This window comes from Salarias fasciatus, chromosome 20 (assembly GCF_902148845.1).
Source record: "Salarias fasciatus chromosome 20, fSalaFa1.1, whole genome shotgun sequence".
NCBI lineage: Eukaryota > Metazoa > Chordata > Actinopteri > Blenniiformes > Blenniidae > Salarias > Salarias fasciatus.
This window is the reverse complement of record NC_043764.1, coordinates 13,122,572-13,148,187: the sequence shown is the minus strand read 5'-3', so window position 1 is coordinate 13,148,187 and position 25,616 is coordinate 13,122,572. Positions and strand designations below refer to the sequence as shown.

The following is a 25,616-nucleotide window of genomic DNA, read 5'->3' as shown; positions in this document are numbered from 1 at the left end:
CACTCCCACCCTGTCATCTTTTACCACCTTCGAACCCCAATCCCATCCCAACTTCTTAACATGTTAAGACTCAATGAAATGAAATTAAAGTCCATCAGAGGGAATGTTTGTGATGTTTTTTGGGCGTGGCATTGAACTGCCAATTGAGATGAATGAAAATAAGAGAAAAACTACAGTCAAGCCTGGAGGGTTACTCTACGATGTACTGACCGAGAACACATAGTCACATTCCTTACTCAGCTTTCACACACGTTTTCATTTTCATATTCATATTCATTTTTCATTATTGCGCAGTCCTCTTCCTCAGACTGGGTATTTTCAGGTCAATGTTCCTCCAAATAGTTTCTTTATTTTCCCTCCAACAAACTCAGTTTACTGTAGATGCATAAATCTTTTCCCCATCTTTACTTCTGAGGGACTCCTCTCTTTAGCAGATTTTTTTTTTTTTTTTACCATCATGTTAACCATCTCTTGTAAAATAACCTTCCTGTGTTAAAGTTAAAAGATTTTATGCAATGGTAACATTTATTATCATCATTACTATTGTTGTTGCTGTTGTGAACATGTGGATAATTTAGTTGTCAATGCATTGTTTTTTCCAGAATTTAAACATTGTACCAATCTTATCAGAGTTGTAGCTGTACAAATGTACTCTTGTCAGAACATTGACAGATATTTACTCATTTTCCACTGATTTGTGCCATACAGTCAAATGAAGTTTATTTACTCCGTCTTCATTCGAATTTTAATGAGAAGTAGTCTTGCTTGCCTTTAGTTTGAATCTGTTCAATTATTTAGATTTTTTAGTCTTTAAAATAAAATAAAAAAATAAAAAACACATGTCTTGACTTGCATTAGGTCCTGTATGATCTTCAACTTTTGGTTGCTTATGGTGCAATGTGGATCTGTAAACTGTACTCATGTCTTTACCTGGCTTCGCCACTTGGGGGCAGCAATGTTCTTTAAGATATTTCAAAAAAATATGCATATGAACGATTTCAAAATGAAAATTACATCATGTTTTCAACAACATGGAGTTTTGTTATTTTTCTTGAAGATCTTCCATTTAATGCCCTATTTCATTGCTTTCAGGAGCTTTCTGCCTGAGAAGCATCAAGAACTGAAAGATCCTGCCTGGTTCATGAAAGATGTGGTTTTTCCCTGAAGCCCAGGGGAGGGATTGGGGGTGTTTTATGTTTTCAGACAGGTGGTGTTTTAAAATACTTACTTCTGCTATGAGAAGAGATTTCTTCTCAAGATGGAGCATGCTTAAAAAGAAAATCAAGACAACTGTTTATTTTGGAAACAAGGAAAAAAAATTCAGTCTTTCACAAAACAAAATCACACATTCACGAGTGTGGTAAAACTTTTTTCTTTAGATTTAATTACAGCTTTTAGTTTGACCACATTTGGCAACACAAAAGCATTTTGGCATTGACTTCAGTGAATGCACTAAAACAGACAAAACACATTTCTCTTAAATGTTTCACCTCTGAGTTTATCTGTCTGTCTGAGGCCGCAGATTACAGATGAAGACTCTTGGGATCTTAGAGAAAACCTTCAAGTGGTTTCAGACTTTCTGATTTTACCTCCAGGGCCCTGTATGCTCATTCGTGATCTCGTACAACTCCAACACTCTCATACACTGATATATTAAGGAAGAATCATTTAACATTTTTATAGGAATCAGCCATAACTTATTAACCACTGACAGATAAAGTGAATAGCAGACATTTTCTCTTTGTAATAGTCCATGTTGGTGAGTGCTGCAAGTGAACTCTTTGTCCTCGGGTCTTAACATTATGACTGAATTAACACGTAATACAAAGAAAAATGCATTGCAAACCCAGTAAAGACACACGACAACTTGAAGTGATATTATTTTCGAAGTCTTCAAAGAAACATGGGTGGTTATAGGTTAGTGTTGCTTCAGGTGTTGATGGACTGATGGGTAAAAAAACAAACGAAAATGTGAAAGCGCTCCTTTTAAAGTAAGACATGGAGTTAAGAATCATTCTATAGTTTTCTCCATCTCACAATCATGAGGTAATCAGACCGACTGCTTCAGGAAATAAATTGGGGATTGCATATTTCTTCTGACAAAAAAAAAAAAAAAAAATGTTACGACAGAATAATTTTGAATGCTGAAACAATGTGCACTTCAAGAAGGTACAAAAATACAGACACATACACACAAAGTGCGCTCATGCGTACAAAAAAGTTAAACTCATATTTGGCTCTAAAAGCGCAGCAGGCCCTGAATATGAAGCGATGGAACAGTTTTCTACACCAACACGCTTGTCAAACCATGAAATGCTGCAAGGAGCATCGTCCCAGGTCCACCGCCTGATGCACGAATCCCGATCTGCAGCTCCAGCAACCTCATCACAACATACAGCAAATGCTTTTCTGCTTGCCTATCTGGCTGCCAAACATACACAGCTTCTTTTTCAAAACCACCTGGGTGCGAGTCAGCGTTGCGGGACATACAGTAAACGTACAATAGCACTCATAAGCTCCTTTCTCTTTTTGGTTTATCCAGTCTCCAAAACCAAAAGCAGCAGATCGACAGTAAATGCATAGGAACCCCAGTGAAAAATAGAACATTTCACAGTGTAGTACACCAATATAGATATTTGTAAGGTTGCAATTAGCAGAAGTGCAACTCATAGTGCTTCTGATGACAACATGGAAATAATAATCGGTTTTAATTGGGAGAATTTCACACGCACATCTTAGACTTGTCCTTTTCAGCATTTGAACACTGGACATGGCAGATCACTGACACAAAAGCAAATCTCTCACACGTCTGCTGCAGGTTTTGAACATCTACTCAAGTTCAAGGCACAGTAATCAGTCTGTATATGTCTTCATCATTCCTTCAGCCGGTGATCACATTACATCAACAAATATATAAGTTGTGAGATATTGTGATATCGTAAGTTTTTCCTGATATGCCTGATTTGGTGTGTGTGAGAGCCAGCCAGTGTGTGACAATTAAGGATTTTAGTTCAAAGTTATCATTGTTGACACACTCCACACACATTGTGACAAAGTTGAATGCTCAGGTACCACAACCCCTCCCATATCAGCACCTCGATGTACTCTTAACACCCCCACAAAAAAAAAGAAAAAAAAAATCCAACTTTTCTCTTCAAACCATTCTGCAAATTCACTGAAAGGTTTCAGTCAGTCAGTGTCCTTCAGTTCCTCCAGTCTCAGGAAGGAGAGGAGCTCCTCGAGCCTCACACAGCCACACCAACCGAACTCAAGAAAAACCTTTATAGGAGCTGCAGCATGAGTCTGCATGAGGCTTCTGTTTCCCCTCAGCGGTGTGTTTGATCTCTGGCCCACGTTGAAGAGGAGGAGGAGGAGGAGGAGGAACGTCGTCTCTCTCCAACACTGCTGTTAACCTGCAGAAAAAAAATTTATAGTGGCAGCACCGACTTGCTTTGTCGTCGCTTTCAAAGAGGTGTTTGTTACCTAATGCGGTGGAAAATGTGTCATGACAGGATGTGGACGAAGAGAATGGCCAGGCCGATGTTGAGCAGGATCACCATGCAGATCATGATGGTGTTTGGGCCCTTGAAAAGAAATAAATACGACAAACTCAGTCAATAACCATGTTGCTAATGCCACTTAAAGACCTGAATCCAGATGTTTAAAAAGGAAAAATGCACCTAGTTAGTTGAAAAAGTAACTTGTGCTTTCCTTTAAAGGGATCCTTCAACATTTTGGCAAATTGTCTTTCCGAACAGTATACTTACTTTTTTTGTGAGGCCGAGCTATTGTTTATTCAGAGGTGAGTCGGGGAAGGTTTTCGGGACGGACACAATGGAAGTGGATGGTATTTTTGGTTCCCCTCGTCAAACTCATCAAATACAAAATCCAACAACCCCAAAACACTTTGATGGACACGTTACAATCCGCACATTCACTACGCTGTGAAATATTAATGCAAAATTACGAGATTGAGTTGTTTTTGTGAAGATTGCTAAAACGGAACTACTTACTAAATATGGCGTCTGGGCGTAGTGATTTCAAAAGACAAAGTAGTTCCCAGTATTTGCTTCAATGTCGTAACGCTACAATATTATTTGTTGGTGTTCCACAGCGTAGTGAATGTGCGGATTATAGCGTGTCCACCAAAGTGTTTGGGGGTTGTTGGATTTTGTATTTGATGAGTTTGACGAGAGGGAACAAAAATACCATCCACTTCCATTGTGTCCGTCCCGAAAACCTTCCCCGACTCACCTCTGAATAAACAACAACTCGCCCTCACAAAGAAAGTAAGTATGCTGTTCGAAATGACTAAGGAATTGCGCTAAATGGGCCAATTTGCCAAAATGTTGAAGTATCCCTTTAAACTGTCTGTCTTACTTCGGATGACTTGATAAAGTAGTTGTATAACTTTGACACATTAGTTGAGCTGTCAGCACTGAACTGGTCAGTTTGATGACTGATTCATTCAGTTCAGCTGATTTAGGTTAATCGGTTATTTCTTTTTTATTTTCAACTTTAAGCCCTCCACTGCAGCTCCTGCAAGGGGGATACGATTAAAAAAAACCAATAATAGGGAATGAGGAGAAGACAAACTACCAACAGACATATCACAACTTAAAATTCATAGCAAAACTAAAACAACACTATTTGCTCATTTATCAATCTAATGTTGGTGCTGTGGTAGAATACCAGTGGAAACTATGAATACTGGTGCAATATTTCAGGCTAATGCCTCTTCAAGTTGATGAGTGTGGACTGACTGACAGTTCTGCATTGCTGTTCCTATAACTGCTCCGCACATACGGCTAAAAATAATGAAACGTGAGTCATTGCTTATATTTGCTGCCTTACCTCCAGCTCCAAAGACTCCGCAGTCACTTCATTACTCGTGCTCGGCATGGCCCTCAGTTTGCCTTCCACCCTGACCTCCACCTTCGAGGCTGGTTTGGCAGCCACGGCTTTGGGCTCCGCTTGCTTTAGTGGTGCTTTCGGTTCGATGCTGGTTGTGGGTTTTGGAGGAGGGGCTGGGCTGGGCTGTCGTCTGGGTAGAGGCTTAGTCTCTGCTTTGCTGGAAGGCCTGCTCGGCTCCCTGGACTCCACTTTGCTCTCAGAGACGGACGGCGCTCGTTCGTGGACCGACGGAGCTCTTTCAGGTTTAACTTCAGGGGTCGCAGCTTTGGAAGGGGTCGCAGGTTTCGGCTCCGGGGTTACGGCTTTGGGGGTCCCTCTGGGGGAGGGGCGTGGTGCTTCTTCTTCATCTGGCAAGATGAGGCTGTTCCTTACGGGTGTGGCGGGGGCGGGAGCGACGTCTGGAACCTTCGTCTCAGAGTCGAACTTCTGCAGCGGTTTGATTTCCAGGTCTGAGCCCTGTTCGATCTTACTGCTCTGACGGCTGGGGGTGCGAGAGGGCCCACGACTCCCTGGGGCCCCTCCCGCTTCAGGCACGGCCGCGGCGGCCGCAGAGGCCGAGGTCGACGGGGTTGTGGGGCGACTTCCGGCCCTGCTGTTGGGTTTACTGCTGCCCCGGCTGCCGCCGCCTTTCACGCTCTTGTCTTCATTCCAGCTTCCCGGACTGAGGAGTTTGTTCTCTTCCTTGATCATGATGCCCGGGCTGGGGGACGGGGTCCGGCCGGGGGAGGAGCCCGGCATCAGGCTGTCCAGTTCATTCATGAAGGGGCTTTCAGGTGGCGTGGGCAGCGGCTCCTCCTCGGCCAGCAGTGGCTCGTGCATGATGGTGTCTGTGTTCTCGCTGCCGTCCACAGCCTCCTGTAACGCTCTCTTCTTCAGATACTCAGGACCTGAAACGCCACAAGATTTTCACATCATTATTAAAAGTTTTGCATGGTCAGCACATCATGAGAACCCTGGCTTGATTCTGGTTTAGGACCTTTCTGCGTTGCGTTTGTGTGTTTTCCCTGTGTCATCCCATAGATAAACTGATAAAGATGAACACAGTCATTTGGCGATGCTCATCTGGGAGAGGCTCCAGTAACTTGGATGGAACTGGCATTACGGGTCGATGTTTATCCTCTTTATAGTTTCTAATAAACGAAACCATCTATCAAATTTCAAAACTGATTTTATTAGGACCACAAGATTAGAGCTAATCTTGGTCACCAGCAAGCCTAATGGATTTGTCTTTGACCTGTGGGAACAAACCAGAATGAAGTGTTTCCAAACAAGACCAGGGAGAGAAGCACACTCTGCTGTCTCTGCTCTGAACCCAAGTCCTTCACACCGCTACTCCATTCTTTCTTCATGATTTCCTGAGATTTATCTGAAATCTCAGGAAGGCAGATATAGCAGCAAATCGCCTAAATTATTTGGCAGTTTAATAATCAATTTCTCTATGTAGTTGTGTTTTGATGTCCTTTTTACTAATTTTTAATGAAGATTTAAAAAAGTTACTTGTCAGTACATAAGTAGATGAAACATAAAGTAAAAGTTTGTTTTAAAAATTAACATCTCTCCATTAAAATATCAGTGAGTTTGTTGGCTCTGGACCACTCCTGCATCCACATAGAACTACACTACACTGATATTTTTCTATTCAGCACTCAGATCGAACATTTGTGCAGGTGAGGTGGCACCAAATAAAACAGTCAGAGAGAAATAGTCAACTTTAGATTCACTTTAAGGAGAATAGAATCTTAAAAATGTATACACGAAAATGTTATTGATGATGAATGGCATAAAAAGTTTTTTGCAGAAACTTTCCTTTTTTTTATATATCTTCTGAGTGTGCTTGGTATTTCAGGTGACAGTTTTTTGTAAGAAAAAAGGCAAAAATATAAAAGCACAGACACCCATAGAGGGTATGTTGGAATTTATTTCCCAGCAAAATGGGATTTTGTAATGTATCTTTCATAGGCCTATTAAATTCAACTGTGTCTGTTAGTTCTTCTAAAATATAGAAAATATCAAACAATATTAGACTTTCCCCCTAATCGTATTGAGCAGGTGACCACATCTGGTAACTTATGCTTCTTTTTAAGATTTCTTCTGAACTAGGAATGATAAATTGAAGGATGATGATAAAAAATGATAAATTGCTAGAATTGAGTAAAAGTTGCTGAGATGGATGTTGTTTTTTTCTTAAGATACAATAATTACCACAGTGTTTTTTGACTGGATGTACATTGAAACACGTAAGTCATTACAAATCACGTAAAGTTCATTCTTTGTGAGTAACATGTATTGTGGGACAGTCGTACCTCATAATGATTTTGCAGCTAATGACTGGAGCTAAAGCCGTTTTAAGACATTTTAAGAGGAAATGAGAAATTATGTAGGATTGTTTCAGTTTTATGACACTTTGGAAGACATGTTATGATATAATTGATAAATAATGGGATAAGAGGGGTTAAGACTGTAAAAGTTAGTAGATGGTCCTTATTATCAGATCATTGGTGTTTATTGGTAGTTGCAGTAAGTCAATAAGTCAAACGTCCTTGGGAAAACTGGGTGACGCTCCGTGTGTTCTTGCCCGATTTCCTTGAACTCTGCTGAAAGCCGGAGAGAAAAGCGAGAGGCACCCAAATGGCTGGTGTGCTGTTGTGTCGTCGTGTGTGTCAACCGACTCGCAATGAAACTGATATGATCCCTTCGACCCAATAAGACGTTCCTTTTTTAGACATTCAAATACCCTTGTGGTGAGAAGGATCTACTGCCACACATCGCAAGTATATGGACGGGGTCTGAAGCTCGATACGGCAATGAAAGGAGATATTTGTTTTATTAAAGAAAGTTATTCCATATTCCATAATACAACTCTGTGAAGGCTCACCTGTCAATCTAAAACCATTCACGAGGAGTAACTTGGGGTTTAGTGCTTTGTCAAAGGACTCACTGAGGTTGGTGGGATGACTGATAGACATTACAGTCAACTCAAATAAAGTAATCGATGGCATAGTGAGGAGTTGATCAAACCCACCTGGCTGGTAAAAGGTCGGAGAGAGTTCTTTGGCCACCAGCCTGGCAATGCTGGACTCTCTGTTGGCGGCCTGAGCCGCCTGTTCAGCTGCATCTGACTTCCCCTTTGAGTGTGTCGTCCTACAAATAGAAACATGAAGCACACATTAAGTTCAGCAACATCCATTCACATGTCAACTTTTGTCATATCAGTCACTGATCCGCTAAGCTCAGGATGAATGAGACTTTTTTTTTTCCAGTAAACAGGAGATTAAAGTAGCAGTTAAGACAGCAGGTTCGGCTAATACTGAAACTGTGGTCTGCTCATCAAAAACACAGAGAAATACAGTGGCCCCTCATCTGTTTTCATCTACGTGAAAATTTAGAAACTGCTTGACTAATTTCACAATAGAAATCAATTACGAGCACATTATTGTCAAAGGTAGTAGGATGACAGTTACTTCAAACTGTGTGAATCCAGTGACCTAATACACTGACCCAAGCTACTGCGAATCAAAGCTACTGATCGTGTTACTTCTGGTCTCATCTTCCATGCTGCTCTCAGCTGAACTCAGGATTGATAAGATTCACCTCAGCCAGTAAACAGGAGACTGTTCGTCAGAGCTTGATCGCACTGCCTGTTCTTCCATTCACATTCTCGTCTACATTTAATGTCTTTATTTCCACATACAAACTATTCGCCACTGTTGCCTCAAAAAGTACGGAAATTTGTTGCACTGATTTATCATTTCAAGCTGAAACTGAGAACTCTTTTGAACAGCCAACAGAGATACTATGCTCATAATACATTATAACCATTACTGCTCACAAGTGATAAAAAAATAAAAGTGATGGAGTCACCAAAGTCGTAAGGATACGTCCTCTGAACAAGGCGAACAGCTGATTTATAAGGCGTCTCCAGCAGACAGACTGCTGGTGTCTATAAAAGTGTCAGCAGAGAGGCGGACGGTTCAGTGCCGCTGCAGCTTGTCCCACAGTGACTGGCTGAATTACTGATTGTGATTAGTCTGTGGATAGTTGACATACTGTAACTTTACACTCGGTTGAAAATAGCTCAGCGGTCCACTTTAAGACTCGGCGGCGAAGGTGCTTCCCACTGGAACAATTAGAGGCTCCTGAGTGCCGCTGATTGATGCAGACGAGCTCCACCTGTCCACACACAAACAGCAACGCTTCTTCCAGGAAAATCTGCTGCCCTGTTCTGTCATATCTCACATGCTCATGATCACAGACAACTCAGTGAATAAATGTAGCGTTACAAGAACAGCCGCCATTGTTTTGGTGCGGTCTCAATCACTCTTAATACAGTGCATGACGTAATCCCAATATTCTCTCTGCTGTTTATTGTTTTAGAATAACCAACAGTAAACCTTGGAATAGCTTTATGTTTTTAAAAGCACTTTCTGGAGAATCTCTAGATAATATGTTGTAAACACTCACTCATTCTTATTATGTTTAGATTTTTTGTAGCATTTTAAAATAATTATAAAAAGTAATCCCAACCCTTAAAAAATAATAAAACTGATTTTAAGGTCTGATATTTGTGATTGAGTTAATTTCTATGATACTTTACCTTGAACTTTAATATTGTTCATTTTTCATACTGAAAAAAAAAATCCATTTAATATCTGTAGTATATAGGCCTTTTACTATTTCTGTTAGTGAATTCTGACTTATAATTGCTGTTTTTCTCTAATAGTTTAATCTTATTATCACTGTCAGTCATCTTTGTAGTAATTTAAATAGCATATAAACACTTATTACAGTTTTTCACAATTGCTAAAACACTAAACCCCATTACCTGAACCAAACTCTCAGTGGCCTAAACTCATTTTTCGAATCACACACTCTTTTGGCAAAAACTTAAACACTGTTCAGGTCCTATGCTCAATTTTCAAAACCGATCTGCTCTTTTTTGCAAAACCTTAGACACATTCTCAGTCACTAAACACATTTCACAACATTTTTGCAAAATTGTACTCACTGGCAGCAAAATGTGAACACAACTCCAACACAGCTGTCATCTTTTACACACGACAACTCAAAACTGAACACACATATTTCTAATGATGTGATCAGACCAAGTGTGCACAAAGACAAGATGCTGGAGACTGAATCTCCAGGACCGTGACCATGCAGTAGTGTGATTTTGTTTTGTTTGTTTTGTATTTATTTTTTGTTATGACGGTCAATTTAGATATCACTTTGACTTAGATGGGGTTTTTTTTCTAAATGCATTTCAAATACGTAAAATAAAAATTTTCTGTGCACTACACACTCTGAAAACTGCTGGGTTACTGTAAAAATAACCCACATTGAGTGGAATTGCTGACCCAGCGCTGGGCCCAAAAGGGACCGAGCCAATGCTGGGTTATTTCTACCCAGCTGTTTGGGCTGAAGATTTGACCCTGATGCTGGGTCAAGATTTATCAGCGGGTCTGGGAAAGTTACTTTACAGTAAAAATGTAAACCCTCAGAATTCAGAAACACGTGCCCTCTGCCATGCAAGGCTGTCAAACCCTCCACTGGAAGCCAGCTGGGGTTCAGTGCAGTTCATTGACAGGTAGAGGAAAAGATTTGAACTAACAACTGCTAGACAACCACTCTACCAACTGAGCCACAGCCACACATGAGTATAAGGAGGGGGATGTCATATGTCTTTTCCTTCTTAGCCATTGCAATAATCCTCAGTCAGAACGCAGGACTCCAGTTTTCTGTTGCGTTTGTTGCCGGAAGTCTCCAGATGCAAGAAGGAGAAGGAGTTGCAGGAGTGTTCAAAATGGTGATTTTGTTCAAATCATCAACTCACTCTGCTGGGTCGACACAATTCATCTAATTTGGGGTAAAAGTGACCCAATCTGCACAAAATCTAGGGCTACCCAGGACATGGGTTGGGAAAATAACCCAGCAGGTTTAAAAGTGTGGACTGCTTGCTGTGTCCTCAGTTATTTCATGTAGTGTCTAATGAATGAGCTGAGGTGAGCATGTTTTTACCTGCTGTGTGTAAGATCTGAACGCATAGTGTGGTTTTGATCACAAGAGAACTGGTTTTGAGGCGATAATTCGATTTTGACAGAAATGTCTGAGGTTTTTGTGAATGTAGTGTGGATTTTTGGATTTGTGTTTAAGGTTTTGAGAAAATGGATGGAGGTTTCAAGAAATGTGTTTTAGCAATTGTGAAAAACTGTAAAATGACATAATGCTAATGCTTAGAGAAGTCTCACAAGCACATTCTACCTGAGGAGAACATACTGAAATGTTTGGACCCTGCAGTTTTTTTACTGTAAGTCAAATTTTACAGAACAGGAAAAGGAAAGATGTACATTGTCACAGACCACTTTCAGAAGCACATTAACCTTTATGTGCACAATAAATCAAATCACTTAAACATTTAACTTCAGGTAGAACCTGTAGTAATTAGACGCTGTTGACTTTGTTGCAAGCTGTTCTCTATCGGAGGGGTGTGCATTTATGAGGTGAAGAAGATGGCAGCCATTCAGGTCTTCCCCTGTCAGCCGGTGAAAGGAGGAGAAAGACGTGCACAGATGGCTTCTGTCTGTCGACCTTTAACCCCCCAGGTCGCTTGACCCACAGAGACTCAGCGTCTTTGCTGATATGAATAGAGCTCCAAGTGTGAGTGAGTGAGTGAGTGAGTGAGTGAGTGAGTGAGCGAGTGAATGAGTGAGTGAGTGAGTGAGTGAGTGAGTGAGGGAGCGAGTGAGTGAGGGAGTTAGTGCCCTGAAGTCACTCAAATGGGTGAATGTTATTCAGGTGGGCACAGCAAGCACGCCTTTGAACCTATCCAGGACTTTTAACCTTTTTTATTGACAGTCTGGTTTCAAAAACATTAATAAATAAAGTCACTGTATTCTATTTAAATATTAAAAAAAGAGCACAAAAATTCTGCGGCGTACAGGAGCAGCAGGCCAGCGCCTTGGCTTGACTTCCATACATGACATGAGAGCATGCAACCATTAAAAAGTGAAGTGGGAGATTACAGGGTAAAGCTGGATACCACACTGACTTACAGAAAATATCAAGCAAATGTATCCGCCACCAACTTATTTGACCTCTTTCACCTATAAAACACATTCAGCCTCTCAGCCTGTATTGATACACATCGTTGACAGCTGAAGAGAGCCAGAGGTGGCTGTAATAAGACAGTGGCTGCACAGAAGTTATGAGGAATTTGTATAATAATAAAATACAGACACTGATATTTAGGGACACTTTTTTAGGGTCACAGACTCCATGGACTGGACACTAGGGTACCCAGAAAAAAACCCCACAAAAAAATCCAATCACAGAGAAAACAAGCTAACTCCACATGAAAAGGATTGAAACGTAACATTCTTGTGATGAGACACAAGTGTGAACCACTGCACGAGCTAAACGACAGCTTATTTGTTTTTGAACTTTTACTTGCAAATTCTTTGATATAATCTGCAATTCATGCCAGTTTTAATAATAATATAACAGATTTTACGACCCTGCACTGGATTAATTATTTAAGCATCCCCATTAGTCTCCACACGCAGAGATTATGCTTTCTAGGGTCCATCAAAATATAAGTTTTACATTCATGCTCATACAATATGTTAGCTAAATTAAGGGGTATAAAAGATGGAAGGATACTGTCCTTCCTTCTTGGATAACAGGCTGCACTCAAATGGAAAGGTGGAAGCTGTCACTGTCACACACATTCACGGTTCACCGAGTATGTCAGTCAGTATCATCTGACCTGCACATCACCCATAAACACATTGAATATTTAAAGCCATCACATACTGAGGAAATAAACACAACAACAGTAAATATTTCTGTTCAGGCAGTAAATTATTTTAAGGATATTTCTATATCTTAAATTCAGGGTGAAAAAACAACCGTGGACATATACTCGAAAACGTGTACTTGCCCCTATTTCAGTGACAGCTATGACTGTAATCAATGTTTTGTCATTGATGCACCGTCATTAGTTTGAAAGAAACAGGAAGAAAGAGAAACTATTAATCAAAAACTGAAAAGAGATGTGTTAGTCGGAAACACTGATGACATAAAAAACATGGCTGCAGGCGTGAGAGCAGCTGAGCTTCCTTAAATGATCACTATATTTATATGAGGCCACAGCTGTAATAATATATCCTTCACTGTGGTTGCCATCGCTCAAACTGGCGAGCAGAGCTACTAATAGTATGACTGAATGAATGCTTTGACCCATAATTCCCAAGTGCAAAGAGGGCAATCATTGTTTCGTAGTCACGTGCATTTTAGATGTCTGATTTTAAACTGTAATCTCACATTTCAGGTGCTGTCTTCCCTGTGACTGGCTGGTTTAGGGTGTAACCTGGCGTTCACCCACAGCCAGCAGGGATTGGCTCCAGCCCCCACGACCCTGACAGGTGCATAAATAGATAGATCGGTGTCCTGATGTGTCGTGCTATGACTGGCTGAACCATTTTTAAAGCTTTGAATGAATACATGAGTTTAAACAGGATACCTGGATCCATTTAGACATGCAGCGATAGTTAAAAACAAAGTGCAAAATAGTTCTATTACAGAAAAATGGCTATGTAGGCTGTCATGAAAATGAATATTGATCACTGAATATTGGATCACTGTGTTTGATTGCCTGGAAACTTAGGAACTTTGAAAGTTTGGGGGTTTTTTTTGTTTGTGGGCTTTTTGTGGTGAGAAATGTCGACTAAGAAGTTACTTGTAGACATGGAAGAAGTTAAAATGTCTCTGAATGTCAAGAATGAGCTTTAATGGACTTGAGGAAGCACTGCAACTGAAATTTGAGATACAAAAAAAACAGGTAAAGATTGAAGAGCTTGAGAGAAGAGTGGAAGACCTTGAGCAATACAAAAAATAAAAGAGTGACCTGGTGATATCTAGACTTGAGACAACCCTGCACCTTTGCACAGATCATGGAAGGTGAGAAGGAGGTTGAGGATGCTCCATGAGGTGAACTGCACTCACCAGAGCAGCAAGTCATACATTTCTTCAGCAACAAAGATATCCCTCAAAGGAAAACTAAAAGACCAACAGTCCTCATTCTCTTTGTGAGCGAAAAACAAATGACTGAGGTGATAAAGAAAGAAAATAATTTAAAGGTTACAGGTGTTCATGTAAATTATGCCAAAGACCAGGAATGCTAATGATGAACTATGAACAGAAATAAACCATTAAATCATTCATTCAATCTAAAACAGACCTTATTTCGAAATTTCTTAATTAAGAAAAATAAAAAAACTATAAAAGCACACACAAACATATTAATTTTATTTTGATTCAACACATTCAGTAAAAAAAACATAAATAATAATAATAATAATAATAATAATAATAATAATAATAATAATACTACTACTTCAAAAATCAATATTCTTGACATTGTTGGGTCTTGAGGTTCAAATATTTCAGATTTGACATTCTTGTAGTCTACTACATGATTTGCTTGACATTTTCTATTATTAGATGACAGAGTCGCGATGGGAGAAGAGGACCTCTTAAGATACTATAAGCACTGAGCAACAGCACGATCTCTGGCCTCACAATAGAACAAAGGGATTCTGGTCTAAATTAGCTGGCGTGGCTTTTATTTTTAAAAGTTGTACAACTGCTGCAGTCTTTCTCTCCGTGTTCCTCTGGAACCAAACGTGACACTCAACACCGTGACCCACATACCCTTTGGGCTTTCAGGGCCGCTTTAAGGAGACGTCAGCTGTAGTAGGAAGCACAGTTTGACTCACAGTCTAATGCACCATCTGCAGAACATCTAAGAGCTTCTTGTTTAAGATGGGGTATAAACTAGTCTGGGTTTTGTTGACGAGAAAAGATAGATTCTATTCGACTGTGCAGCAACTCCGTGTGCGTGTGAGAAAAAGCAATTTAGCTTCTATTAAAAGAAGACCATATTTTGAGACATAATTAAAGTGCTTCGTCCAAATACACTCATAACAAGTGCTAAGTGAAGCCCTTTAATGTAGCATTGCTGGGCGGTGATCATACAACAAGGAAAGTAAACAGAGACATCATTAGTTTGTGTTATTACTCACCAGTCATTTTCTTATCCTCAATATAATTTCTCATTAGCGGTTCTGGGAAAACGTCACTACTTCTCTTAGTCAGGGAGTGATTGCTAACATTCAGTGGGCTCATTTTACCGGTCACAGAAACAGCTGCAGGGCTTCACTGAGGGACTGTTACACCAATATTCCCTAGTTTACTTGAAAATACCAAGGGTTGCAGAGCTGCTGTCTCTCTATCCTGTTCACAAGCTACTTGGTAATGATAGCAATAGCACAAAGCTATTGTTTCAATCCTTTCTATTTCAGTAGACTCCCATTTACTTACCTGAATGAACTCAGTCCTGCCTGCAACATAAAAAGAATGCTCCACTCTCAGTCAAATTATTGTTGCAACAACACATCATCAGTAGCTAACCTGTCTCAGGATTGTCTAATCCCAGCTCATGTTCCCTATTAGCATCTGTATCCTGTACATCTGTAGTGTTCAGTGCAATTTATCTCACCTTTTTTTTTTTTTTTGGGCTGCTTTTTCTTTTTGTCACTGGTTCGGAAATTCATTTGTATCAAGAATTGTTAACATCTTCCTCCCATTAATTGATGTGACTTCAGATGAACTAATGAGCGAATCAGTCATTAGACGAACCCACACAGTGCTGACAGCTCGGATCAGGTGTCACAGCAACACTACAGCCATAAAGCATCATATGACCATTATAAAACAGCCCTGAGACACGATTAAAGGCAGAGTGGGAGTCACTTTATGAAGCAAGTCGTTGCTGTTTTTTTGTCAATAACTATTGAAGTAAACAGACAAGACTGGGATTTTGCAGCTGTGGTGGTGGGGTGTGGTTTGAGGAGACATCCTGAAGCAGGAGAGGTGAGAGGGAACACCTGTAACTGATGATCAGTGATTACCTCTCCCTCTCTCCAGAAGCTGACTGCGGTTTAAAAGGGAGTGGCTCCGGGAGGAGCGAGGACTCGAAGGGAGAAATAGTCTCGTTACAGCAACATATAGATGAAGTTGGGGATGAAAAGCACAAGAAATAATGTTAGATTATTATTGATTGAGATTTGATTTGTTTGCTTTTTTTTTTTATCATTTTCCATGCTTTTCCTGTTTTGTTTTTTTTTTTAAGGATTTGGTCCCATATATTCATATGATATTCTTATTGTTATTATTAAAGAGACTGTACCTTATTTATATTATCTTAAACAGCACTGTTTAGTGAACAAGCTTTATAAGACCGCTCTCTGAATAGCACTGAGCTGAAGTCACAATCAAACCCTGTTGATCGCAAAGCGACACAAAGTGCTTGTATCAGCAGTACAGTATGTAATCCAAGCCCCACAACTAAAGCTAGGTGTGGTACATATATACACTAACCCTTTATACCCAGGCACTTGCTTATGAGCTGTGTCATATTTATATCCGTGGAAGCATTCGACACCGCTGCTGACGCAAGATGGATGGAGATCAGTGGTTGTTTTAGTGTTGCCTGCCGACAGTGGAGTTCACAGTGTTAACAGACGGAGGCCAAAATCGGCAGGCAGCGTTATCTACCGTGCGGACAAGGATTTGATTTGCTCTCATAGATCAGGAGTAAGTGAGTTCTGAAGAAGTAGGTGTACAGATAAAAAAGAAAGCACTGCTGGCGTCCAGCATGTGAAAACAGCTCCGTGTGTCTGTGACGAGGCAGGAGAGATGGGGTATGAAAGCCGAGGGAGGGGGTGGGGGGGGGGGGTAATCAGCTGTTGCATTCCCCTGTGATTGTGATACAGCAAGAGTGTGCCTGTCCATATTTAGTCAGGGCTCCTCTGTGACCACTGGGCCTCCGGTGTGTGCGTCACTTACACCCCGTGCTGCCACACGGGTCCTTCTCCTCCCTCCTCCAGACGCCCGGCTGCCAACCCACGCTGCAGAACAATGTCCACGCACCATCTGAATGCCAGCAAACACTTTAACTGGACTTGAAGAGGCCAGGTCTGGCATCCCATGCAGAGCGCTGGCCGCTGGTGTATTTTTAACCCCGGGCTCCACTGCCAAAGGATCATAGCGTGAGGAAACCACTGCCAGGAACAGATGTGTCATGTCTCTTCTGCTTATATAATAAACAGATTTCAGTTTAATATCCAGGGCCACAAGTGAACCACTGTTCAGTTACTGAGCAGGGAGCACTTTTTAAATCCCTCACTAAAACAATAGAAATCATGCAACAATATAGGTGAGAACATAATAAATGACAGGTATAGTACTGAAATTAAACTGTATTTTTGTACATTTACAAACACTTCACACCCTAATTTACACCTTTAAAATGAGAGTAATGAGTACAACCACAATTTCGTTATATAGTTAAACCTTTTTTTTTAATAGTTTATGTGTATGTTCGAAGCTAACAGCAGTAAACTGAGGGAACCATAGTATCGGAAAAAAAGGTTTTGGGGAGTATCATAATTGCAAAAGAAAAAAAAAATCAAGACTTGTATATGTATCAATCTTAAAATAAAATGAGTTTGTGGTGAATTTGATGAGCACTCTTGAATCACAGTAGCAAGAGTCAAGACTTCAGTTCAATCCTAAGCTTGGGGTCTTACTGGGTGGAGTTTGCATGTTTCTCCTCTACAGGTGTGGACTAAACATTTTCCAGTGAAAGCCACACACCAACAAACCAAGACCAGGACCGTGAATTTTCTGCACTTACTTGCTATCCAGCATTACCTTGGATTTCTTTATTTTTAGTCAACTGACAGCAACATTTTATTTCACAATGCTTTCTTTTAGTGCTGTCAATTTTAATCGCGATTAATCCATTGAGGTCTGCCAATTGGGTCAAAGAAAAGAACTAGAGGATAATAGTGTTTTTTCCTGACATTGGGACTGATTTATGAGGATTAGATTCTTCATTGCAATTAATTTCAACTTTAAAAAAGTTAATTGTTGACAGTTCTCCATGAATTAATCATGATTAATTGTGATCAATGCGATTAAATTGCGATCAATGCGATTAAAACTGACAGCACTACTTTCTTTAGAAATTACCTCCTTCAAGGGTATTGACTGTCAACTGAAAGTTTAACTACAGAGCTGTTCCAACATTCGCTTGGTCAAAATATATAAAACACTGGTTTATTTGTCCGACATTTTTAATTGAATCCACAGTTGAGCATTTCAGTCTTTTTCTTGGAATGTCCTACTTATATTTTCTGTCTCTGTGTAAAGCCAACAAAACCTACTACTTATATTTTTCAGTTGATTTAGTGTGCGCTGCTTTTGTGTAAGATTAATTCATTAAAATTATACATGTAATAAAAACCACAGTAAAACAAAATAAACAGAACTTCTATGCTGAGATTAGGAAAACAAAACGCTATAGAAGATGGATGAATGTGGAGAAATATTTGAGGAGGTCAAGTGTGGGGTGATGCTCCAAGTATAATGACTCAAGTACAGTAAAAAGTGTTTGTTTTGTTGGTGTGGACCACCGATCCGAACCGTCCTGCATAAATACAAGTGTTTGCGTCTCCCCTCGGCTCTGTCCACACATGCAGAGCGGCGTAGGTGAGCTGAACGCACTGACAGTGAATAACTCTTAATACACTGCTTATCTGAGCTGTACAATATTTAGATTTCAGCCTGCGGGGACAGGGGTCTGCAGTCCGTCAGTGTAAGTCTTGATGTTGTAAACACAAGGCTTATTTCAGCTGCCGAAGATCATGACAGAAGACTAAAACACCAACGCCTTGTACGGTCACAGATGAGCTAAGGGCAGACAGAAGCATGTAAATTTGTACACCAGACAAAATGTACTGCGAGCAGTGAAGCATGTCATGCTGACATGTACGTGTTCCCCCCCAGTGTCAACAGAACTATAACGGCTAACTTCACTCCAAAGGCAATAAAATCTTCCAACAAGCATCTGTGAAGCTAAATAATTCACATTTTATCTTGTCTGATTAATTATTTGGATTCAGGATATAACATGAACTCTAATTTCAGAGTCAGACAAAAAAAATCTTATTGAAAAAGAAAATTGATATTGGGACCAGTATAGATACAATTAGAGCTTTTTTCTCAGGCAAACTGCTTATAGGAGGAGACTTACGGCCATATAGCGGCCCAATACTGAAATAGGAATGATTTGTGTAGGAGACCAGCTGCTTATTAGAATAGCCTTTCTCTAAAATTCAGAAACAAATGGAGGAATCCAGACATAAACAGCTGTAGCTGATCACTCCAACTTCCAAAGACACTCGGACAGAACGATCCCAGCTGACTCCCCCTGAAGTGAAGCGCAATGCCTTTTACAGGTATGCTGAAATCTACTGCTTTATACAGGCAAACTGAGTCAACTGCTTAGGGATGCCCACTCCCAGGACAAATGAGAAGACGGTGAGACTCACCTGGAAGCAGCGATCTCTGCCTTCTGCTTGGCGATGGCTGCGGCCCTCTGGGCTCCTTCCACCGCTCGCTCCACTTTCTGCTTGATCTTGGTTCCCTTCAGCTGGATCACCCTCTTCTTCATGGCCTTCACCAGCATGTTGTTCAGGTACTTGCCCTCCTCCTTCCCGCCTTCGGCGAACGTGGTGCAGCCGTAGCCGTGCCGCTGGTTGTTGAGCCACTCGCCCTCGTACTTCAGCCCGCTGGACCTTTCGCTTATTCCATAACCGGACCGCTTGTCGTTCTTCCACTCGCCCATGTAGACCTCGGTGGTGGTGGCGTCGATGTCGGCCTCCACGGGGGGGAAGTCCTCCGCCCCGGCCAGGCTCTCGTCCATGCTGATGGTGGAGTTGGTGTCGCTGGCGTTGGAGCTGAGCGCGGACTCCGTCCTCAGGAAGCTGATCTTACTCTTCTGACTGGACAGGGACGTGCTCGACTCGGACTTCTTCAGCTTGCCGAGCAGGGAGCTCCTTCTGAACAGGCCCTTCTTCTTCGGTTTCACGGCCTCGGGGTCCACCTGGAGCGTGAGGGCGAAGCCTCCCCGGGACGGTCCCAGCTGGGTGGGAGTGGCCACCGGCGTCTCCTCGCCTGAGGCGTTGGTGGCCGTGATGATGGGGATGTCTTGCTGCAGGACGGTGCCGTTGCTGTGCTCGCTGCGGAGGGAGGTTAAGGAGGTGCGGAGAGGGGAGCGGACCACAGCAGCCATGCCGTACGGGACGCTCTGACGGACGCCATAACCGTGTCGCATCCCTCCGGTGAACTGACCCTGGAAAGTGCCTGGAAACATCAGAAAACTGGAAGTGAGCGTCTCAAAGACACACCCCAAATTCAATGCTGATACTAACTGTGGATGTTTTGTGTCTGTATGATGTAATCCAATGAGTAACTTCTTGATGTGTGTATTTGTGCAAAGTTTTTGCATCAACCGCCATTTTGAAGGACCAATCAGGAGCAAAGTTACGTGCTCGAGGATATTTGCAGTTTCACTTGTTGTCCAACAAGACCATTCTCCGAAAAACTGAATGAATTACTGCACTGTACACAATAATTTATGTTCTATTTTAAAGTGGCACAAAAAGCACAGTGAATAGTTTCCCAACAGGATCAAATCCTTACCTCCGAGTTTTTATAATGCCACTTTTTTTTTACCACCTTTTGTAATGCTGCCAATAAATTTGTAACGTTTTATTTTGCACTTTTGTGTAATTGAATTTAACCTGTATTGTCTTTTATTTTTACATATGTTAAATGTCAAGGACAGCAGATGGAAAGTAGCTTTGTGCTAAATCTGGTGCAGCCATCTTTTTAATATAACTGCACATTGTCCTTCAAATAAACAAACAAACAAATACAGCCTTGTTGGGTTTATTGCTCCTCCAGTCGTCAAGCTGGGAGCTGTGCAGTGGATAGGTACATCAAGTATCTTGTCTCGGTTCATGGACTAAACACTCATGTCTAGAGGAATGTTATTGTTGTTATCTCATTTATTTATTCATTCATTCATTTTTCACAGATAAACTGGCTGGACCACTGAACTGAATTGTCTGGACTGAGATTAAAATAGCGTCTGAGTAAACTCCATCTTTGTATTGTCTGCTGCTGTGTTTGAAGTCCTGACTCACGTGGCGTCGCTGCCGAACGCGGCTTCGACTCTCTGATCGTGTATTCCTTACGTGAATGTCAGGGACGTTTTCAGCGTGAAAAGTCTCATTCATTAATAACCTCACTGACAAGCCAGCCATCTCAGGGTCGGCCCTCATGCTAAAAACTGACGTGTGTGGATTACTTCCACAGCGAGGCCTCAGCCCGTGAGGCCAGGAGGCCACAGAGCCTCCGAGGCTATTATTACATGCTGACATCTGGTGCGATCACATCGCATCCTCACCCCCCCAGCCCCCACCCCCACCTTCACCTCGCCCCACATCCACTGCCGCTCTCAGCAGGCTGCACTCAAAGCTGGTGAGTCAGCTGTTAAAGGAGGGGAAACCTCTTCCAGTATACAGTACAACAACACACACTCACATTACTGTCGTTAACTTACTTCTTTTCTGGAATTACAATAATGGTTGAGTACAGTTTACATGTTCAATGTAGTTTTAATGTAGTCAAATATAATATCACCACTGAGCACTCCCTGCTGTAACACCCACCGATGAAACAATATTTTCAGTTTTAATGTTGAAATATAATTACTGCAGTCAAAATTGTGACAACACATGAAATGAACTGCTTTTCTTGGAAATCTTTTTTCAATGTTTTGTGTGTGTTTCTTCTTCTAAAAAAAGCATAGTTGACAACAGACATCTTAATTCATTCATTGAGGACACATAGTGCAGCACTTGCTCTCAGAACTGATAGTGTGCAGTGTCAACACTTTGGAATATTTACATTCTCAGCTGTGAAACAGAGATTTATGTAGTGGTTTGTTTGAGAACAGACTTGTGTCCCCATTGCAAATCAGTGCTTTTGAATTCCATTTTAATAAAACCACAACCAAAGCCTTGTGTTCATGCAGCGGTCAGCGCCTGTGATTCAGTTTATTTCTTTCAGAAGTAACCAAGCAAACTTACTCCAGTGTTACAGCTGCAGTTTCAAGGAGTCTGCACAGGTTTCTCTGTTGTAAAAAGTACTAGTGCATTTTTAAGAACTTCTCAGAACTATTATTTTAAGTGTCACAAAAACATTAACTTTTTTTACATTTACTAGTGTACTTCACACTTTTAATGTACTTTAACACATTATAGTTTCTGTTTAAATGTGTATCCACACGTATGTTTTTGAAACTAACAGAGTAGCTACATTTTATCAGGTACTTCAAAGATTAAAGGCACAGTAGATAAAGCTGCAGTTTTAAAGTACATGCACTTGTCTATGTAAAAATCATGCTGAAATCCTTTATTGATCCCCAAAGGGGAAATTCACATAACAGGCTGCTATTCAGCACCATCTTGAAGAGATGCAGAGTACTTGGGGGCGATAAGTAACTCAGTACATATTCTTAAATTTTGAACTGACTTGTGTTTGATAGTGCATCTAATTATTTCACATATGCTAAAGTGCTTCACAGTTTTAAATGCACAATTAAAGGGACAACTACAGTTTTAACGTGCATACAGGATTTCATTTCTATAGTATAGGTATCTAGGTACTTTCAGAAGTTTAGAAGCAACCTATGTACCAAATTTTTTAGTGTTAAAGTACTTTTAATATGCAGCTGTTGCAGCTCACCTCAACAGACATCAAATAAAATATGATGCCTTTCTATAGAGCAGAGGTGTCAAACTCATCTGAGTTCAGGGGCCACATAACAGCCCAGTTTCATCTTGAGTGGGTCCAGCTGGTGGCATAGTGCCATGATGACTTTAAAACTGACACTTCTAAGTTTTTTGTGTTGTGTCCCAGAGTACTCATGGGGAAATTGTCCATATTTGTCCATAGCTGAACAAGTAGTACCAACTATTACTGCAATCTCAAGATGAAACCAATTTCAATGACCAAAACATACTGAAATTTCTCCAAAAACTTATATATAACTGTTGCACTTTATAACCTGTTGCATGCATGTTCCTACGAAGTCCTACGGTATGGCTTTGAGGATATTTCTGGTAACACAGACATCTCAGTTTGGATGTCACGTGTTGCATTATGTCCCCTACACTCAATGTTTACTTAATACTTTTTAAAATCGCGTGGCATGTTCGTGGGCCGGATTGCAGCTCTTTGAAGGCCGGCTTTGGCCCACGGGCCTTATGTTTGACACGCCCGCTGCAGAATAAACTTCCTCCGGCTTCAGTCCGGGCAGATCCCACCTTCACCGCTGAGGAATAAAGACTGTTTTTATGGTGCGTGTCTGTGTGTGTTTTCTGCGGCTCTCACTTCCATCCGCGTACGTCTCCGTCCCGTATCCGTCCTGCAGGCCGTTATTCCAGGTGCCCTCGTACTTGGCCCCGCTGCCCACGCTGACCCGGACCCCGTACCTCCCCTTGAAGCCGTGGGTCCACTCCCCTTTGTAAATCCAGTGTCCCTTGGTCTCCAGCCCCAGGCCGTGGCGCTTGCCCTGCGACCAGTAGCCCTCGTAGGTGTTCCCGCTGGGCCATGTGTAGACCCCCACCACCTCGAAGCCGTAGTTCCAGGAGCCGGAGAACTCGCCCTGGCCCTTGGGTCCGGTGCAGATGCCGTGGCCGTGGGCTTTGCCCCCCTCCCAGCCTCCGCAGTACGCTCCCCCGTCGTCAAACTCAAAGCGCCCCCCACTCATGCCTCACCGCAGCCTCGAGACGCACGCACAGGAAAGTTTCTTTTCTTTTCTTTTTTTTTTTTTTTTTCTTTTTTCGTTTTTAGACCTGTTACCTGGCAGAAGACACTCGCTCCGTCAGTCTGACTTCACCTCCACCTGACATCAAACCTGACTCCAGATATCCTTGGTGCTGAACTTGGGTGGGCTTCCTCTTTTGGACTTGCTCTGGGGGTTTCTGCGCGTGTCCATGAAGCTCTTTTAGTCCTCCGTCCTCGTCTTTGATTCGTTTTCTTTTTAGACTCAAACTAAATAATCTCCAGCAGTGTTGCAAATTTAAATCCAATCACTGGTTGAACAGAGTCTGTGTCTCATGAGAAGCCAGGGGTCCTGCATGGCTTTTTCCAGGTGGCCGCGGAGAAAAGCCCCCTGTCCCCCCCTGTCCCTGCCACCCAGCTATCTCCTGACAGTCGCTGCTGTTGGAAATATTTTAGCAGACCTAACAAGGCGACCGGTCCACACACACACACACACACACACACACACACACACACACACATACACACACCCTTCCAAAAATACGACCCAATCCTTACTCTGCTGCCTGCAAGGAGCCATGCCAGAGTCTTGCCACTTCGGGACTGGAGTGCAGCGCGTGCCATTCAGGACTCTCTCTGCTGGCGGACCGGCCTGTCTGCACCCAAACCAGCAGTTTAATGCACTTTCGGCATCCTCTGATCACAACTTCAGCTGCATTCATTCAGATCTCGTGTAGAAAATAACATCTGGCACAAGGCCCATTTGTAAAATTCTGATCAAGTAGTTTTTGAGCTACTTGTAGTCTCATGAGGACTTTCAAAAGATGACATTTTACAATCTGCACCTCGCTGGGTTTATTCCTAGAACCGATTGAATTGCTGTTTTATATCCATATATATGCTCACTTTGTTGTTTCTCTCAGAAAACTATGAAAATCAAGTTAAATGTGATTAAAAAGTAACTTTTAATTTGAGAGGTGGACTTCTCAAGTACATTCAACTGTGTAACTTCAGTTGTAACATATTACAGATTTTCTGTACTTTTCTGTCAACATTATTGGTATAGTTCAAAAATATTCTCATTGATTGCAAAGGTCAATAAATAATCAATATTGGTATGGCTCTGTAAATAATGCCAGTGTTGATGTGGGGTAAAAGTTTATTGATGGAATTGTCTAACCACACAAAAAGTTTAATACATACATGTTATGTTTTATCTAATGAGAGAAAGCAGGATTGTGGCACCCGCTGCCGCCCTCTTTTGGACATATTTAGTAATTACATCATGCATTTTAATTTTAGGCCTGTATGAGTGCTTTTTTATTTTATTAAAGGGCACATAGGGAAAATGTCAGAACTGAAAAATATCATTGAAATTCTCTGACATTTTCTAGAATCACTTGGTTTCTTTTGTTACTTTAATTTGATTATTTTTCAACAGTGACAACACATTTCTCTGGTTTTTCTGAGAAGCCACCTTATTCAGGAAAGTAGCTCCATTTTGCATTAAAGCCAATAAGCGCAGTGAAATCAAGACAAATTTTGATAAGAGGAAATTATTTCCTTAGATTGTAAGAATTTACTGAAGGCCAATAAAAATACAACCACCTCTGCGCTGTAGTATTTAAACTGGATGGACAGAACTTTGACTATTTGCTGCAACAATTCTCTGTCAATAGATTTGCGGTGAACAAGTAAAATGACTTCTACACATAGAAAAGCAATAATTACACAGTATATTATGACTTTTTGTAAAATCTGAATTGAAGTAAATACAAATGGTCAGAGGTTAATTAAGAGAGGAATGTTTACAAGATGACGTACTGATACTAAAAATACTTGAAAGTACAATACAGTATTATGATAAATTAGATAAAAAACATCATTAATCAGATCATAGTTTAAAAATTTGTATTAATATCAAGTTAAAAATACATGAAAGC

The 25,616-nt window shown here is 41.2% G+C and overlaps 1 protein-coding gene across 1 annotated transcript; it reads right to left on the bottom strand.

The window, feature by feature from the left end:
• Nucleotides 1-1,368: 1,368 nt before the first annotated feature.
• jph2 (junctophilin 2) lies at nt 1,369-24,085 on the bottom strand. Its single transcript, XM_030118019.1, has 6 exons — nt 23,281-24,085; nt 19,368-20,181; nt 7,937-8,055; nt 4,855-5,801; nt 3,484-3,584; nt 1,369-3,413 (listed from the first exon to the last, which is right to left on the bottom strand). The coding sequence occupies exons 1-5, from the start codon at nt 23,657-23,659 to the stop codon at nt 3,504-3,506; spliced, it is 2,340 nt and encodes a 779-aa protein (XP_029973879.1). The 5' UTR covers nt 23,660-24,085; the 3' UTR covers nt 1,369-3,413; nt 3,484-3,503.
• Between the last annotated feature and the right edge of the window lie 1,531 nt (nt 24,086-25,616).